The following is a 17910-nucleotide window of genomic DNA, read 5'->3' as shown; positions in this document are numbered from 1 at the left end:
TCTGGAATGTTCTTGTACATCCAGAGTCTCTGGTCCTCCAGCATGGTGATGTCGACCTCCTCGAAACTGATCCGGTTTGCCTCCAGGAAGCCTATGACCTCCTGCTGATGCTTTTTTACCTAAGGAATAAAGTGAAACATCACTGAACATGAGTAAAGGGAAATGTGGAAATCATAGGAGACTTTCAGTGATGTGTTTTGTGTTTCTACAACTAATGTTGCAGAGAGGTGAGTAGATGTGGGCGAGTCCAGAACACTTTGCATGACTACAGAAGAATTTCCCTCATGAGATCAATAAAGTACATCTATAGATCTATCTACTAATGGGAGTGAAGACAGTGGAGTCGAGTGGACAAGATTCCTGGAAATTCTGCCTCTCGTTCATCTCATATGATACAATGCAGTCATATATATATATATATATATATATATATATATATATATATCCATCATCTCCTCATCATGGCACCTGTTAGTGGGTGGGATATATTAGGCAGCAAGTCAACATTTTGTCCTCAAAGTTGATGTTAGAAGCAGCAAAAATGGACAAGCGTAAGGATTTGAGCTTTGAGTTTGACGAAGGGCCAAATTGTGACCACTGGATCAGAGCATCTCCAAAACTGCAGTTCTTGCGGGGTGTTCCTGGTCTGCAGTGGTCAGTATCTTTTAAAAGTATCCTTTATGTCCTTATAAGTCCATGTCTTGACAGGTCAGGGCTGTTTTGGCAGCAGAAGGGGGACCAACACAATATTAGACTTAATGTTATGCCTGAACAGTATGTAACTTGCACTGATGAACTTTAGCGTTTCGATAGTAACTAACACAGGGGACTTGTATGGTGGATGATCTACATAAATGTATTACAATTGTGTAACTGTTGATGGGTAACGTTTTCTGTAAGATGTTTATTTAGGATTTCTGGAAGTGTCAGAGCTGTGTACCAGTCAGAGCTGTAACCAGAGTTTTCTTTTCAGATGGAAAAGGATAGAGGGTTTGATAAGACATATTTTTCTCTTATTAACCAGTAGGAAAGGGAACAAAGTGAAGCTGGTGAGGGAACAGCAGTTTATAGCTGTTATGTTATAAGTGATAACAGGAACCAGGCTGTTTTGCAGACAACCTTAAACGTAGAGATAAATGGAAAAATATATATTTTTTTGTGTTGGCAAGAAGATTAAAACATTTCGGGAAAATACTCTTAACAGGAATATAATCAATATTATCTCACAGCCAGCTGCATCACATCACCGTGTGAAGGCCTGTTTCCTGTAACAACAATGCTGTGTTTTATTCTATCCTTCCGTAGCAAATCCTGCATGATTCCATTAACGTAATCCAAACAGAGTGTAAGGCATGAGCTACATTTTGCCCATTTGCTTGTGCATGTATACGCTATTATTGCTAATTCAATTATGGTTAATTAAAGGGCTGGACTTTGTCTGTCTTAAGTCTAGTTTTGATTTAATATGAAACCACACAGTGCTGTTACTATACACACATGCCTAATGATCACACAGAGATTTCTATGGTAGAAAGCAGGAAGAGGGTATTGATCCACAGCAGGGACTTAACTGAGGGAAATGGACAGGATGCAGCTGGACTAGATGCAGACATACATACAGATACACTAATAACATGCTGACTCCATGGTTTATAGCAGATACACACATGCAATTTATTGATGTATGTCTAGAACCATGTAGGAGCCTTCGCTATCAACGTGCATCAATGAACCTTGGCCGCCCATGACCCTGTCGCCAGTTCACCACTGTTCCTTCCTTGGACCACTTCTGATAGACACTGACCACTGCAGACCAAGAACACCCCACAAGAGCTGCAGTTTTGGAGATGCTCTGATCCAGTGGTCCTTTTTCAAACTTGCTCAAATCCTTACACTTGTCCATTTTTCTTGCTTCTAACATCAACTTTGAGGACAAAATGTTCACTTGCTGCCTAATATATCCCACCCACTAACAGGTGCCATGACGAGGAGATCATCAGTCTTATTCACTTCACCTGGCGGTGGTCATAATGTCATGCCTGATCGGTGTATGTACACTGTAAAACAGTTACGTGAAAATAACTCCAACTGCCAGGATGAGTATTGGATATTTTCGAAACTTTATATAGTCCATGAACTTGTGAACTGAAACAAAGCTCGTCTTCAGATCGAGTTGACTCGCCTTTATAAGGCAGCATGTGAACTTTCTTTACTAAGTTTAATCATAAAATGTTTTACTGTGTATGTGAGTGAAGCCTTGAAGAGCTACGGCACACTATACTGAAGTAATACAGTATAAAATTTATTACATGCCATTACCAGGATAAAACTACTATCTCTATTTCATTCCCTCATGCCTTTATCTTGAGTAATCACTCTATCCTCACTCCAGAGTGATCCTTGCTTGGAATGAGCTTTCAAACCACCATGTTGTTCTCCCTCAGCAAGCCTCCTATAGTTCATTTTTCCAAAAAATCTGCAAGCTCAGCAGAACCTAAATCACTCGCCTTCGCTGATAAATTAGTATTCATCAGTCGTCATAGTGTAAGAACAACTCATACACAGAGACAGAGGAAACAAGCTCGGTGAATTGACTTGATTCAAATGCACACAGAGGATCCACGTGATTGAACTCGAGTCACGTTAACGCCGTTCGTTTTCCTACATTCCAACATGTTTTGATCGTGTATTTTTAAACCCTTGAATACAATCAAAGACAGATTGAACTGGAATAAATAAAGCATTTCCAAACAAAACAGAACCACAATAGCCTTGTTTACAGATCTTTAGATCTTAGTAAGGAAGGAATTTTATATAACAAGCATTACAAATGTTATTAGAATGCCATCAGCACACACACACATGCACACACACACACACGTCTAACTGTAATCATATAAAGTGTGAATAAGACATTTTATTTATTTATTTTTTTTAATGTTTGGTTAAACGATTTGCTTTGTTCAGGTTCAACACATTTATTACAACCACGAACGTGGGCTTAATGCATTTGTTCCTCCATCAGCTGTATAAACAATGAACACACACACACACACACGGGCACTGAAGCCAGGGGTGTGTCTTTGGGAGCGGAGATGTTTGACAAGATTCCACTGTAAACTATGTGTACAGAGGAGAGGGAGTTGTGTGTGTGTTTGTGTGTGTGTGTGTGTGGAGAGGGCAGATGAACTCCTCTCTTTCCTGTCTCTGTGCTGACGGTGCACACTGTGTTGCTGGACACAGGCCACAAACGTGCTTTAGTTGATCAAGATATGTACACACAATGATACACAAAAACACAATGACACTCAGAGAGGGAGAGAGAGAGAGAGAGAGAGAGAGAGACAGAGCGAGGGATGAAAAGTGGAGGTTAGTTAGGGTTTAGAAGGATAATCTCTTACTAGGTAGTGTGTATGTGAGTGAGTGAGTGTGTGTCTGTGTGTGTGTGGGTGAGTGAGTTGACCCTTAGCAAGTGACAAAGACTTTGCATAAGCAGACAAGTGCTATCAGGGAGGGAGATAAATCAAAAATATTTTTCACTCACACTAACATGATCATCATCTGTTTTATTGTGTGTTTATTACTCTGTCTCTCTGTCTCTCTCTCTCTCTCTCTCTCTCGCTATTTCTCACTCTCTCTTTCTCTTTCACTCTCCCTCTGTCTTCCTTTATACGGCTTCCTCTTGTCAGCCTTCTGATACACACACCCATCCCACAAAAACACACCCAGAACATGTGTCAGTGCCGAGGACCACACACACACACACACACACACACACACACACATACACACACACACACACACATATGCACAAAAGCAAAGCAGCAGGCACCTGTCTGACCTCCAGATGTCTGCTCCACAGTAATTAAATTTGTGTGTGTGTGTGTGTGTGTGTGTAATATGATTGCATTGTCTTTAATCATCAGTTCATCCATCATCTAGTCATTGTGTTTGTGTTTATAAGACAGAGAGAAAGAGAGAGAGAGAGAGAGAGAGAGAGAGAGAGAGAGAGAGAGAGAGAGTTACACAGGGAGAGAAATAGAGAGTGGTCTAAAAATAGCGGCTTGACTAAACAAGTCCGGGTTTTGTAGAAATATAGAGAAGAAGGAAACGGGTGTATTACTCATTTGTGCCATTACCTAATGCTGCAAACTATAAACCAATTAAATCTGATAAAGAGCAATCACAGCCTACACAAGCCAGGCATTTCCGAAATAAACGAATCCTCGTTTTCTGAAGTGGACGCATCTTGCTCAATTCTGAGATGTTTAACAAGCACTTAACGCTCCAGAGATGAAATGTGATCTACAATCTCTTGGAGAGGAACAGAGGTGAAGTCAGACTTGTCTTAAGCTCATGTGTACTAAACAGAGGCCATAGATAAGCATTCCTCGTAAATAAAGTGTGTGTGTGTGTATGTGTGTGTGTGTGTCATTAAACTCTAACTGGCTAGTGTGTACAGTAAACATGCACTTTGACCGCCCACACTTTGTTACTGCTCGTGATCCACCCTGAGGGACACGACTTCTAAAACTCATCCCGACCGAGATCATACCGTCATTATCATCTCCCTCCACTGTTCCTCTGACATTGTAGAGTAATTATCATGAGCACAGGTCAGTGGAGCGCAACAAAAGCCATTCGAGACAGTTGTTAGGAGTGTTTATTAAACAAAACACACACACCTGTGCACACTTAACCCTTTACACAACAGGAAAATATTCCATTCTTTCTATTCATATGGTGAGCATTTTTCCTGTGGCTGTGTTGGTATGCTCCAGGGTACAGCTATCTATTGTGCCTTTAATATGTACAGTGCACATGGATCACCGACAATGTATTTAAATGATAAATAATTTGTTTTTAGTCTACACAACATACACCGAGGTAAAAGATAGCACACTGACATACTACAGGTAGACAATATGTACGCTTAAAAATAAAGAACCACCTCCAGGTACAGTTTAGCACCCTTTAATTTTTAAACATCATTTATTTAGTTTAATAAATGGAATAAAAAAACATCCAAATAAGGGTTAAAGGAGTGTTTATACCGGTATATCCATTACTGGAAACTGTGTAAGCTGTTTATGTTTATCTAGAGCCCGTGTTTATATTTACTTCCTCCATTGCCATTGCTATCATAAAGATTATAACATAATGATGATGATAATATTAATAAAGGCTCATATTATAGTAGAGCGTTATGCCGCTACGCTGTTCCTAGAGTAGTAATCTATATTAGTGGATAAATGTTCTATTACTGATTAATAGCGTGTTAATAACGCACAGACTACGTACAAGGTAAACTTTGTTTCATCTGCTGTGTAATAAATGCGTTATACTCACCGCCAGAGAGCCGGACGAGGAGGCGACGTATACCCTGACCACCATCCTAATGTCCCCGCTCCTGTCCGCGCGCTCACATGCACTCTGGCTCGCGCTCTCCCGTGTCTGTGAGTGTGTTGGGGTGCGTGTGTCTGGAGTCGCGAGACAGGCTGCTTTCAAATGAAGCGCACGCGCGCCCCCCCGGTTATTTTCATAACATGTTATTAACGCGATGCTGGCGCTGCACTCGCCACTCACTGACCCAAATGACCCGACTGAGCAGATGCATGCTGGGAAATGTATTTTGGCGTAGTAGCTGTAATAACCTTTCCATGCTCATAAAAACAGCACATCTTATGTAAACGACTGGGAGTCGAATGTTATCTAGGCTACACACTAACACTAGCACAGTCTAGATGGAGGTCGAGAATGTTAGATACTAGATACTAGATACCTGCACTGAGGGCGGAGCTAAACAAATCAATCCCTGCTGGGTTTGTTTACAAACAAAGTTTATAATCAGTCCGAAGCCTAAATCAATATTTGGAATTTAGGAGAATGGAAAAGAAGAAGAGGAAGAAGAAGAAGAAGAAGAAGAAGAAGAAGAAGAAGCATCGTTGTTCTTTAATAAGTAATATTATTTTATTTATTTATTCAAACCTACACCATATTATACAAATAATAAAATGCCATATAATTCATTATTATTATTATTATTATTATTATTATTATTATTATTATTATTATTATCAGTAGTAGTAATATATATTTTATTATGATTCACATTATATTTTTTATTTTATTGTATGTTTAAGTTTTATAAATTATTAATGAGTTCTGTTATTAATTTAGTTTATAAGTTTAATTATTATTAATAATAATAAATAATTAAATATCCAGTAATACAGTATATAAATAATTACACATTATTAGTAGTAGTAGTAGTAGTAGTAGTAGTAGTAGTATCAGTAGTAGTAATGTACATTTTATTCTAATTATATTTCTATTTTATTTTATTTTATTTTACTGATCTCCATTTTGAATGGTTGCCGTCGCCGGTGCGCGCGTGCAACAAACTGCTGTTGCCATGGCAAGGCGTCACTATGACACCGTTACAGCAGAGAGGCAGCGCGTGGGAGCCTTATAAATATCTCTCCCACTTTTTCGCGATTTAGTGCTAAAGCCCGTTAATGTGCGGCTGCTGTCACATCGACTGGTGTTCAGTGGGTGTTAATGTAATGGTCTCGGTTTAGTTAGAACATTAGATTACCGTCACACAGTTTGGAAGAAGCTTCGGTTTAGCTAGACTAGTTTAAAAAATAATCTAAGCTAGCAGGGTGATTAGCTCTGTGTGTGTCATCCAGACGGATTTCTGAACAAAAAGGTAAGTGTTAAAGCAAATAATGATAGTTTGGGTTTGTTTTATGGCACGATTTTTAGCAACAGTAGAAAGAAGTACAGGAGCTAAGTTAGCACGAGGCGAAAGAGTGACGTCTAATCTAGTGGGTTAGCAAGATTAGCTGGCTTCACCGTGAGTGTTATTAGCTTGCTAGTATTCGTTAATATAACTGTTTTATCACACGACTATATGAGTTTATTCTGTAATACACAAACAAAAAGTGGTGACTTTTTTTGACACCTGTAGCTTAGTAGTGAATCCGCCTCATCAACGGCTATCTAGTGTTTTTAAGTCCTACTTTAAATACACTATATTGGCAAGTTTTGGGACACCCCTCCAAATCATTGAATTCAGGGGTTGGGCTTTACCCCTTAGTTCCAGTGAAAGGAACTCTTAATGCTTCAGAAAGATACCAAGACACTTTGGACAATTTCATGCTCCCAACTTTGTGGGAACAGTTTGGGAATGACCCCTTCCTGTTCGTCCACACCAGTACACAAAGCAAGGTCCATAAAGACATGGATGAGCGAGTTTGGTGTATAGGAACTTGACTGACCTGCACAGAGTCCAGAACACCTTTGGGATGAATTAGAGCAGAGACACTGAGCCATTCCAAAACTGGGACGTCTGCCTTTACATGCACATGAATGTAATATGGAGTTGTCCCGCCCTTTACAGCTATAACAGCTTCAACTCTTCTGGGAAGGCTTTCCACAAGGTTTCGGAGTGTGCTTATGGGAATTTTTGACCATTCCTCTAGAAGCACATTTGTGAGGTCAGGCATTGATGCTGGATGAGAAGGTCTGTCTCACAGTCTCCGCTCTAATTCATCCCAAAGGTGTTTTATCAGGTTGAGGTCAGGACTCCACACCAAGTTCCTCCACACCAAACTCGCTCATCCATGTCTTTATGGACCTTGCTTTGTGCACTGGTGTACAGTCATGTTGGAACAGGAAGGGGTCATCCCCAAACTGTTCCCACAAAGTTGGGAGCATGAAATTGTCCAAAATGTCTTGGTATGAAGCTGAAGCATTAAGAGTTCCTTTCACTGGAACTAAGGGGCCGAGCCGAACCCCTGAAAAACAACACCTGAATTCAATGATTTGGAGGGGTGTCCCAAAACTTTTGGCAATATAGTGTATATAACTACTGCAGTCAAACAGCCTACTTCAGCCCTGCCAGCTTTATTTGTCATTACTTTCCACACAAGGCTGTATCCAGGTTTAGTCTGTCATGAGCAGAAGCTCTTGTACTCATCAGAAGTGTTTATGAGTAGATTCTGAAGAAAGAAGTGGCCAAATAATGGAGTCAACAATAGAAATAAATACAATGCTCTGTTACAAACCTCTGTGTGCCATGCCAGTGGGTTTATCTCTGTCTTTCCCAGTTGTCGCACTAATTTCAGTCGAAACCCTCTTGATGAGCGTCTGATAATCCATCTCAGGCATGTTACAACAAGGAAAGCACAAACAGATCGGTGTGAGCCAGGGCTGAGAATTAGCACAGGCACAGCACAACACTTTGCATTAAAGAAGTACTCCAGAATGTTTCAGCCTAACTTCTTATTGACCATCTGGTGACCTTAATGCTGTGAAAACAGTACAGATGGTTGTGGCCTTTAGGAAGAACCCAGCACCACCTACACCTATTATCCTGTGGGACTCTCTAGTCAATAGGATCTCAAGTGGGTGCTGCATATAAACTCTTTATTGAAATAAAAGCACACCAGTGGCTGCACTTCCTGTGCCAACTAAAGAAGTTCAACCTACCAAAGACAATGATTTTGCACTTCTACACCTCCATACTGACCTCCTCCATGAGGAAGTGAATATTGTCAGCAATTGGTATGGTGCTGCCACTGCCAGGGACAGGGAAGTATCATCTCTTCATGCCATGTCAATTGGTCATCTCTTCATGTGCCCTGAAGTTGGCAGTAAAGACTGTGGCTGACCTCTCTTACCCTGGACACAGTCTTCTGGATGCACTCCCCTCCAGCAGACGGCTCAGAAGGCTGTGGTCCATCAAGACAAAAACCTCACGCCACATCAGCATCTCATCAGCATCAGCAACTGGCCTCATCAACAATCAATATCCAGGACCCACCATGGTTTCTTATCGTTCTGGTTAGACATTAAGGTACAAATTAATGTAACTGAGTTTTACTAATTACACTTGAAATCTGTTTGGATAAGTATTACCATGAATCTATGGTAAGTCAGCAAAGATGAGCTTATGAAATTAAAGCTCTCATCTCCCAGCAGCATATTTCTCTCTGGTTTTGTGCATCTATATTCCCAATATGTTCTGGAAAGTTCTAGACACATGCATGAGTCAGAAATTGGCCTGCGAACCCCCTGTTAGTGAAATTTCCAGAAACAAACTTGTCACCGAGCATTCCGCAATCCAGATGTTCCACATCTCCAGAGCACCATGGTGTTTAATGTTACATCACTCGACCATGCTGACTAAGATAGCACGCTGACATGATCCTAAACATTTCCACTGTCAGGTACAGAGGTTTGTGTGAAGTCTGTAATGTGCTCTAAAGGCCAAGGAGTTCACTGATAAATAGTGTTGATGTTGTAATGTAGATCGTTGGATAGATCCATGTGTGTGTGAGGGTTGTCAGCATCACGATTCTGTCTTGAGTAGGCCAGATGTGGGCGTGTGAAGAAATGAGGACATGTACATACAATTATACCCACACCTCTCATGTGCAGGGAGCCCAACAGTTGTCAAGGAGACAATTACTGAGTGTGTGTGTGTGTGTGGGGTTCAGTTTAGTATGCATCATGTCCAAATAATTTGGACATGATGCATGACACTGCAGTTGTGAGGGTCTGTGAACAATATGTAAGTAATGTAAAATAAATTGACGAGACATTCAGGAAGTGCTGTCCCCATACCACAGCAATTTGCCATTTATGACAACTTTATTAATTAAAGAATTATACATCCTCCATTTTATTCCTTGTTGCTAAAAAAACTATAAAATATTATGAAGAGTGCATTATAAATTTTGTGAATCATTATTATGAATTTCGTAAATCTCTGTTTTCAGTGTAGCTCAGACAGTGATGGATTCTTACAACACAGAGGATAACCGCATGATGGAATCAGGACAGAGTGTCCAAGTGTCCCGCCACAGTGAACGGAAAGACTCGGCTTTGTCAGGATACGGGAACAGGAAGCTCCGTGAAGATAATGAGAGCTCCAGAGGAAATCGAGCCCGGACCAGGATACGAGAGCGGAACCGGGATCCGGATAAGGACCAGGTGTCTGATGGAGACCAGAGCAGCGCCTCGTTCTATTCAGATGATTACGAGAACGCTTCACTGTCTGATAGGTCCTTCTCACCGCGCTCTCCTTCTCCATCACCACACAAAGGAGCAAGGACACAGAGAGTATCAAACAGCCCTGTACACCTGACAGGTACGACCATGTGTATACACACACACACACAGTATGTATCACATACACAGTATATACAGTGTAGCATGTTGAACACAAAAACACGGAGCAACACAGGCTGGGTGAAACAGTGTGTGTCTTTTATTTATATGGTGAAAAAAGAGGGAGAAGGAAAGTATAAAAGAGTGGAGCAAAACAAATATGTAACTTTATATGGTGATGAAGGTGACAGAGCAGTGTGGGCCGGATGTGTCTGTAGGAGGCCTCGGGAGGCCATGGAGTGCAGGCAAGCTTGTCCCAGGGGAGAAGGGTGCCGAAACCAGGCGTAGTTGGTTTCTTGGCACAGTGCGTAGCATGTCCCTTGTGCTCATGGGCTGTCTGCAAGGCAAGACAGAAAAAACGCTGTGTTAGGTCGGCAGTAAGCCCATGTTACCTCCCTGGGACGCCTGGCCTCATGTGGCTCGCAAGGCAAGCGCTGTCTCTGGTGCTGAAATGGTGCCTTAAATAATAAATATTATATATATAAAGAGTGGCACAGCTGCCACCTTTACCTTAAACTAATTTGCCTTGAAGAAATATTTATGCTGATACTTCATTTTCTTATTGCTCCAAATACAGTCTGGCACGTTAGATTATTGGCTACTTCGAGGCCAGTACACATTATTCAGTTCAGCATACATTGCTACAAACGGCCAACAGATGGCACAATGACACATTACTCACTTATGAATATGTGATTTATTGTGATTCAAGAATAGAGTCAAGACAATACAATTTCAGTATCTAGCAAAATAACTTGTGTAATAGTTTTGTGATTATCATTGCCTTATATTTTACATTCTTCTCTGCAGGAGTTCGTAAGGGTGTACCACGGCGTCCTGGTCCCCAGACCATACCTTCTCAGCGCTCCAGCGGTCTGCGCTCTCAAAGCCTTGGTAAAGATGCTCCTCCCAAAGACCTGGACCTGGTTACCAAGAGGCTGCTGTCTGCCCGCCTATTAAAGATCAGTGAGTTGAAGAATGCACTGGCTGAGCTGCAACTGCGCACTGACGAACTACAGCGAGAAAACCGTCTACTGAAGCAGCTTCAGCTGCGCCACGAGAAAGCACTGCACCGCTACAGCGACACAGAGAGCGAGATCTCGCAGCTCATCTCGCGCCACAACAACGAGACGCACGTCCTGCGTGAAAGGCTGCGTCGCAGTCAGGAGAAGGAGCGCATGGCCGAACGCCGCTGCACAGAGGCAGACACGCAGCTACAGCGGTGCCGAGACCAGCTGCACAAACTGCAGCAGCTCGCTGACGACCAACGCCTCGGAGAAAGAGATGACCTGGCACGAAAGCTCACACACGCTCAGGTCAAAGTGCAGGAGAGCGAGCGTAAAATCAAGGTTTGATCACATTTATATTCTCACATACATTTATGTACTCACATGCATACAGTGGATATATTCTGCATATTGTATTTTTTGCTCTTTTTATGCAATAGTTGCAATAGTAGGGTTTCAAGAATGACAGCATTGACCCTGAATGGACATTATGAATTTTCTGTGACCCCAAGATTTGACCACGTGGCACATTTTAAATTCTACACCTATTATAAAGGAGTGCTGAAAAATTCAGACATTCTGTTACATCAATATCATACCTGTGTTTAAAGCAAGTGACTAAAAACCAAGTGAATATTCCTTGCACTGACTCGCCAGTCTAGCAGGATATGCGATATAGGACAATAATCCAGACCGGGGTTGTGTGATACGGCCCTGATATGAGTCTGTTTTGTCTCTCTAAAAACATTACACTGTCATTGTGATTGTTGTCATAGTTGATAAATCTGGCCTTTCATTCATAAGTGTTAAACTAAACAGTCTAAGGTTTGGGGAACCCCAGTGCTCTAATGTGTTTAGTTATTAGTTATTAGTACTTTTATTTGGTCATTTGTGCCATGTGTGATATACGTGTGTTGTCAGGAACTGGAAAAGAACATGGACCTGAGTACAGGAAGCTTTCAGAGGCAGCTGGCGAGCGAGCGGAAGAAAACCCATGATGCCCAACAGGAAACCCAGACACTGCGGGAGGAAATCAATAAGCTATGCACCAAACTAAAGGTAGAAAATAGCTGGTTCTTGGCACATACACATATAATGAATGCTGATATTTCATTAACGCGGTTTGTTTTTTAGGAGAGAGAAAGAGAGCTGGACACTAGGAACATTTATGCCAATAGAATGCTGAGAGGGGCTTCAAAGAAAGATCTAGAAGATTCCACCAGGAAGAAAGGTTGAGTTGACTCTAGAGTTGCATAGTAACCTGCAGTTAGCAAAGGAATGGAAACATAGTGAGCAGTTAGCATAATGCAAACAATGGTGTACTGTTAGATATGTTATGCTAGCAGCATAGCGTTTTAACCGAACTGTTCTTAAGGTAGCACATATAAAAGGGTTTGGGTTTAAGCTGTTAAGGTGTTAATGATCATTCTATTGTCTTACACTTCAGGTGGCAGAAGCAGCAGTAAAGCAGTGCAGACTGAAGACGGGATGCTCTCACTAGACTTCCCCTCACCTCCTCTTGCTATCACTAACGGTAGTGAGTTTTCCTGCGATGACCAGGCGGATGACTATCTGTCTCTGAAGGCAAGTCTCTTCCACTGAAGCAGAGCTGATGATGTGCCCAGATTTAACAACATCTATTTAACAAACCTATTCATACCACAACACAACATTTCATTTATGTGAACCTTTCAGCATTTCAAGCTTCACTTATTTCTAATTCTGACATACAGTATAATGAGCTTTTTGGCAGCATTATGGATTCATTTTGGCCCATTCCTCTTAGCAAGTGGTCAGCAATTCCCAGGGTTACAAGGCTCAAAAATCAGTTTCAGGAGATCAGATCAGCCATGCAGGTACCTTTTTTCCCCCCAGTTGTTATTTTGCCTGTATGCTTGGAGTTGTTGAAACCTCCACCTTGTTCCAAGATTCAGTTTCCTGGCGATGAGATTAAACTCTGCATCTCTGCACTCATGTTTCTTTTCTATAACATTTAATGCCCCAGTTTACAGCGTGTACAGAGAAACAGCTCCCACTTAGCTTCACTAGCAGCTTAGCAAAGCAGGCAAACTGTACTCTTACATAAACTCACCAGAGGCACCGATGATCTCTGCTACCTCATTCAAAGAGTTATTCTTCTTAACAATAAATGAGGACTAACTGCAGGTAGGAACCAAAGTTGTGAGTGCGGAACTGAAGAAACGGCTGATTCGAAAAAGCTGTGTGGATTTGTTGCTTTAAATGTGTCATTCCTAATTAGCATAAAGTGTTGCTTGTCGAACCATCAGCAGTCACTTTGTCTCTTAGTTCAGTGAATTTAGGGTAAGATGTACAACCTTTTAAGACTTAATACACTTCATTGTTTGTGGACAAACTGTAACTGCTTGAAAATTCTTGATTCAGATTGGTCAGAGGGTGAATTTTCTATAACAGAAGCTCTGGCGGTTAGTTACAGGTATTATAATATAAACCTTATAGTTTTCAATAAGGTTTATATTACAGGTTTAAGTGAATGTGGTTGTTGTAATACGTTATGATTTCTATAGAAACAGTACACTGACAGTGGCACAGGAACAGCAGAAACTACTGAAAATCAGAAAATAATCAGGTTAAATAACATCAAAATCTTGGATGTGATAATGTTTTTTGGAAAAAGACATTAGCATGGATACAGGATAGAGTGTTTTTTTCAGTTACTTGATGTGCTGGTGAGGAAATAAACTAAACTGATGTCATTCTTAAGTAATATATACAGTATATAATTGTTAATTACTGCTGAATATCTGTAGTATAAATGGAATAAAAGTCTCTGGACTGTGTTGTTATAGGAAAATAATCAACTTCATGGCAGCATCCAGGTGCATTACACTATCCAGATGTTGATTAATTTCCTAATACTGCATGCCGCATGCATTTAGATTACACATGCAGTTTAACTCGTACTTAATCACTGACTGGAGAGTCATGTCAATAAATCACAGCAGATCTTCCAGCTACTGAGAGGACTGAATGGACCTAGGATGGAATAAGCCTCACTGCTCACTGAGTTTATCCCAGATTTGCTCTTTCTGTCAGAACTTCCAGTCTTGGAGCTTAATGGATCTGAATGGATTTCCTGAACCTTTTGGTGTGAGACGGTTAAATGGTTGAATAATCCTCATGAAATTGATTTTTGCATAGAAGAAAATCTCTCATAGTTTACAGAGCGCACTCTTCACTTGTACCAGCCAGACCTACGATTTAACTACCAGTCACTGAAACAGTAACATGACTGGCTTAAATTTTTGTTTATTTATAGGTCTAATTCTGGTTGCATTTTAGGGTGTCATGGCAAAGGTCTTTTAAAGCTCTTACTTATGAGAGACTAAGAATTTAATAGGAAGACAGACAAAGAGATGAAACAAAGTACATACCTACACCATTCAGGCATAACATTATGAGCACTGAGAGGTGAAGTGAATAAGACTGATGATCTCCTCATCATGGCCCCTGTTAGTGGGTGGGATATATTAGGCAGCAAGTGAACATTTTGTCCTCAAAGTTGATGTGTTACAAGCAGGAAAAATGGACAAGAGTAAGGATTTGAGCGAGTTTGACGAAGGGCCAAATTGTGATGGCTAGACCACTGGATCAGAGCATCTCCAAAACTGCAGCTCTTGTGGGGTGTTCCCGGTCTGCAGTGGTCAGTATCTATCAAAAGTATCCTTTATGTCCTGTAAGTCCTGTAAATATCCTTCTGTAAGTTGCAAGGTGTGGCCCTTGGAGACCAACACTGTATTAGGCAAGCAAGGGTTTCCAATAGATTTTAGTAGTTATTAGGATTTGTGTTCATCCAGACACAAGAGCATTAATGAGATCAGACAGTGATGTTGGGTGAAGAGGTCTGGAGTGCCATGAAACATCTTATGATTGCAACAATGCACAAATGAAATACTGTCAAATGATGCTTTTAAAATCTGTTAGAGCTCTATAAGTACACACCCATATCCTGCTAAAAAAAAGTACCAACTTACCATATATATTACTGACTCTTTTTTCTTTCTTTCTTTCTTTCTTTCTTTCTTTCTTTCTTTCTTTTTTCTTCTAATATTCCTTCAGGAGCAGCAAAGCAGTGATCAGAGACAGATGGGAGCAGGAGCGCAAAGGATTCAGGAGACGGCGAGAGAGCAGGAGGAGGTTATAGCACGTGGGATGGCGATGGAGGACCAGGGGAGAGAGAAAGACAGAGTCAGGGAAAGAGAGAGTAAAAGTGAAAATGAGAAAGGAAAGGTGCCGAAGCAGAGAATGAATTTTGAGTCGGAGTTGAGTGAAGAGAAAGGGACGAGGCAAAGAGATGGTGAGTCAGTGAGATCTTTTTTATTTGATACTTTCGGTGCTGTGACACTGATTTGTTTCGTATCTGCGTGTGTATATTGATGAATATCACTTCACAGCTGATTTGCATTTGGTGACGCCAAAAAAATTCTCAATTACTGAAATTATTGAAATGAAAATACAGGATTTTAAACATCATGCTCTTAACACATGAATGGTTAATTGGATAACTGCAAGAATGTGCAGGTGTAGAGGTGTTTCATGAAGTGTTGTTATATCATATACTGCCAAAAGCATAAATACTAAAGTATAGCTAAGAGCGGTAGAAACAGAAGTAGGACAAAAATCTGTCTAGGATAAAGACAGACATAATGTATGATGTAGACCACTGAGCAGTGTCATGTCTGTCCATGTAGATGTCTCTATTTAAATATCTTATTTGTGCCTTGTGACAGGAAGAGACCGAGATGAAGAAGACAGGAAGAGGAGAAGTGAGTGGCAGACCGAGGAAAGGAAAGTTAAAGAGCCACAGCTGAGCGAGCAGGAGATTCAGGCCAATCAGGAACGTGTAGAAGAAGACCGCAGACGGAAAGACCAACTGTTGGCTAAAATGCGTGAGATTGACATGCAAGCTCAGGTACAGGACTCCAGATTTTTCCATGACGAAACAGAAAGAGATCGAAACCCTCCTCAAGAGCATGTAGAAGAAGAGCGCATACGCAAAGACCAACTTTTGGCCAAAATGCGCGAGATCAATGTGGAAGCTCAGGCACAGGAGTCCAGCTTCTTCCAAGATGAGACTCGCACTCCTCCTCGGAATCAGAACACCTCCATCTTCAGCTTCACAGAGCCTCATGAATATCTGAGCACGTCCAAGACCGGGAAACGGGGCACGGCCCTGAGATCACAGATAACCAATCAGGATCTCGACCTCACCTTTGGCAGCTACGCTCCGTCGTTTGGGAAACCCGCTCCTCGAGCAGGTCTCGGACGCCGGAGCCCGAGCCAGACTGTGGACCAGCTGTCAGGAGACGAGAATGGAGCGATGGACCTGAGTGGACTCGCGAAGGAGAAGAAGTCCGATCTCCTGCAGCAGCTGTTTGGGTCCTCAGTTTTGTCTGCTCCCCATGTGTCACCCAGCAAGATGGAGCTTCTGAATTCTCCAAGCACGATATCTTCATCAAGTGGACGTAGAAAAGAAAGAGAAACACCTAACAAGCTGAAAAAGACCACGCTGCATGTCTCAGAGAGTGGACCGGCTGTTAGGGCCATTACGACACTCGATGATGACATTGAGGAAGTCACACTCTGATTAAACGTCTCATTGAGATCGTTCGATTTTGGAAACAGAGAATGAGGAAGTTTCCATACGTTTGCAGAGAAAATTAGGCTCAGGTTCAAGCTCAGGTTGTACCAAGCTGCAGAGTCAGATTCCTGACTGTCAGTAAAATAAACTGCAATGATATTTAATCTCTACACCTGCTAAATTTCCATAGCCTTCATTTACATCTCAAACAGAAATGACCTCAGTGTCAGGGGCTGCATGGACATTTTGCCATTTGACCACCAGAGGGCCTTCTGGCAGGACTGGTTTCATGTCATTGTTTATGTTTGCTTTGTCATGTGCTTTTGTTGATTTTTGCTTCCCAGTTTCTGTGGAGGACACCGAGCCACTTCCTTTTACCGCAGAGGATGCCGTCCTACTTCCTGGCTCGACTGAGGACACCACTCCACCGCCTGTTTCTGCGGAGGACACCATTCCACTTCCAGTCTCGGCTAAGGACATCGCTCCACCTTTCGGTTCCATTGAGAATGCTGCTCTGCCACCTGTCCTGCAGAGGACATCTCACTCTGGGCCCAGCTCTATGGGGGGCCAAAGTAGACCATGTACATATTTTTATATTTCAACATTTCCTTGCTAAAATGTATATTTATGAAGATCAAAAAATTTTATTATATATATATATATATATATTAGACCTGTGCAATTTGACATTGAAGTCTGAGCAGTGATGATAAGGGGCATTAGTTATTGTATAGGCAATGTTTTTAAGTGTATGAAGTATAGCATCTGAATATAAATTAAAGATAAGTTTAACATTACCTACAGGTTTCTGTTTCATTTTCTTCTTATTCATTCCAGTTTTGGTTCTTTTATTGTCTTTTATCACGTAGTATCTCAATACTAACAGAGCACTGCATCACAGACAGGTATTATAAAAAAGCAAGCAAGTAACCTTCAAAATTCAGCACGAGAATTAGTAAACCCAGATTAGACCAGGTTGACTGTATAAAAAATGTAAATAAAATGCATTATACTCACCAAAACTACTGATTATTTTACACAAAATCCATCCTCCTTTCCCTTCCTCGAGAAGAGTTCAGTTACTCTGTTGTACAGGTTATCTGT

At 41.3% G+C, this 17910-nt stretch overlaps 2 protein-coding genes across 2 annotated transcripts in view; one reads left to right on the top strand and one right to left on the bottom strand.

The window, feature by feature from the left end:
• sh3bgrl2 (SH3 domain binding glutamate-rich protein like 2) overlaps positions 1-5575 on the bottom strand; it is a 10016-nt gene extending 4441 nt beyond the window's left edge. Inside the window, exons 1-2 of the mRNA XM_058410424.1 lie at positions 5350-5575; positions 1-119 (exon numbers count right to left, since the gene is read on the bottom strand). The exon at positions 1-119 is cut by the window's left edge and continues 67 nt beyond it. Of these exons, the coding sequence (XP_058266407.1) occupies positions 1-119; positions 5350-5394 (164 nt within the window). The 5' untranslated portion in view covers positions 5395-5575. The remainder of the gene's footprint in view (positions 120-5349) is intronic.
• Positions 5576-6422: 847 nt separating this feature from the next.
• lca5 (lebercilin LCA5) lies at positions 6423-17603 on the top strand. The gene is made up of 8 exons (XM_058410422.1): positions 6423-6712; positions 9789-10159; positions 10990-11528; positions 12108-12245; positions 12321-12417; positions 12634-12770; positions 15285-15522; positions 15956-17603. Exons 2-8 carry the CDS (start codon positions 9805-9807, stop codon positions 16810-16812), a joined length of 2361 nt encoding a protein of 786 aa, XP_058266405.1. The 5' UTR covers positions 6423-6712; positions 9789-9804; the 3' UTR covers positions 16813-17603.
• Positions 17604-17910: the final 307 nt, after the last annotated feature.

This window comes from Hemibagrus wyckioides, linkage group LG15, assembly GCF_019097595.1.
Source record: "Hemibagrus wyckioides isolate EC202008001 linkage group LG15, SWU_Hwy_1.0, whole genome shotgun sequence".
Classification (NCBI taxonomy): domain Eukaryota; kingdom Metazoa; phylum Chordata; class Actinopteri; order Siluriformes; family Bagridae; genus Hemibagrus; species Hemibagrus wyckioides.
The sequence above is the reverse complement of the archived record's forward strand: the minus strand, read 5'-3'. Positions and strand labels throughout refer to the sequence as shown.

Excerpts from the sequence above, each read along its gene's own strand:
- lca5 (XM_058410422.1), top strand. The coding sequence starts at position 9,805 with ATGGATTCTTACAACACAGAGGATAACCGCATGATGGAATCAGGACAG. Across the intron at positions 10,160-10,989 it reads CAGCCCTGTACACCTGACAG|GAGTTCGTAAGGGTGTACCA; the intron begins GTACGACCATGT and ends TCTTCTCTGCAG. Across the intron at positions 15,523-15,955 it reads AGGGACGAGGCAAAGAGATG|GAAGAGACCGAGATGAAGAA; the intron begins GTGAGTCAGTGA and ends GCCTTGTGACAG.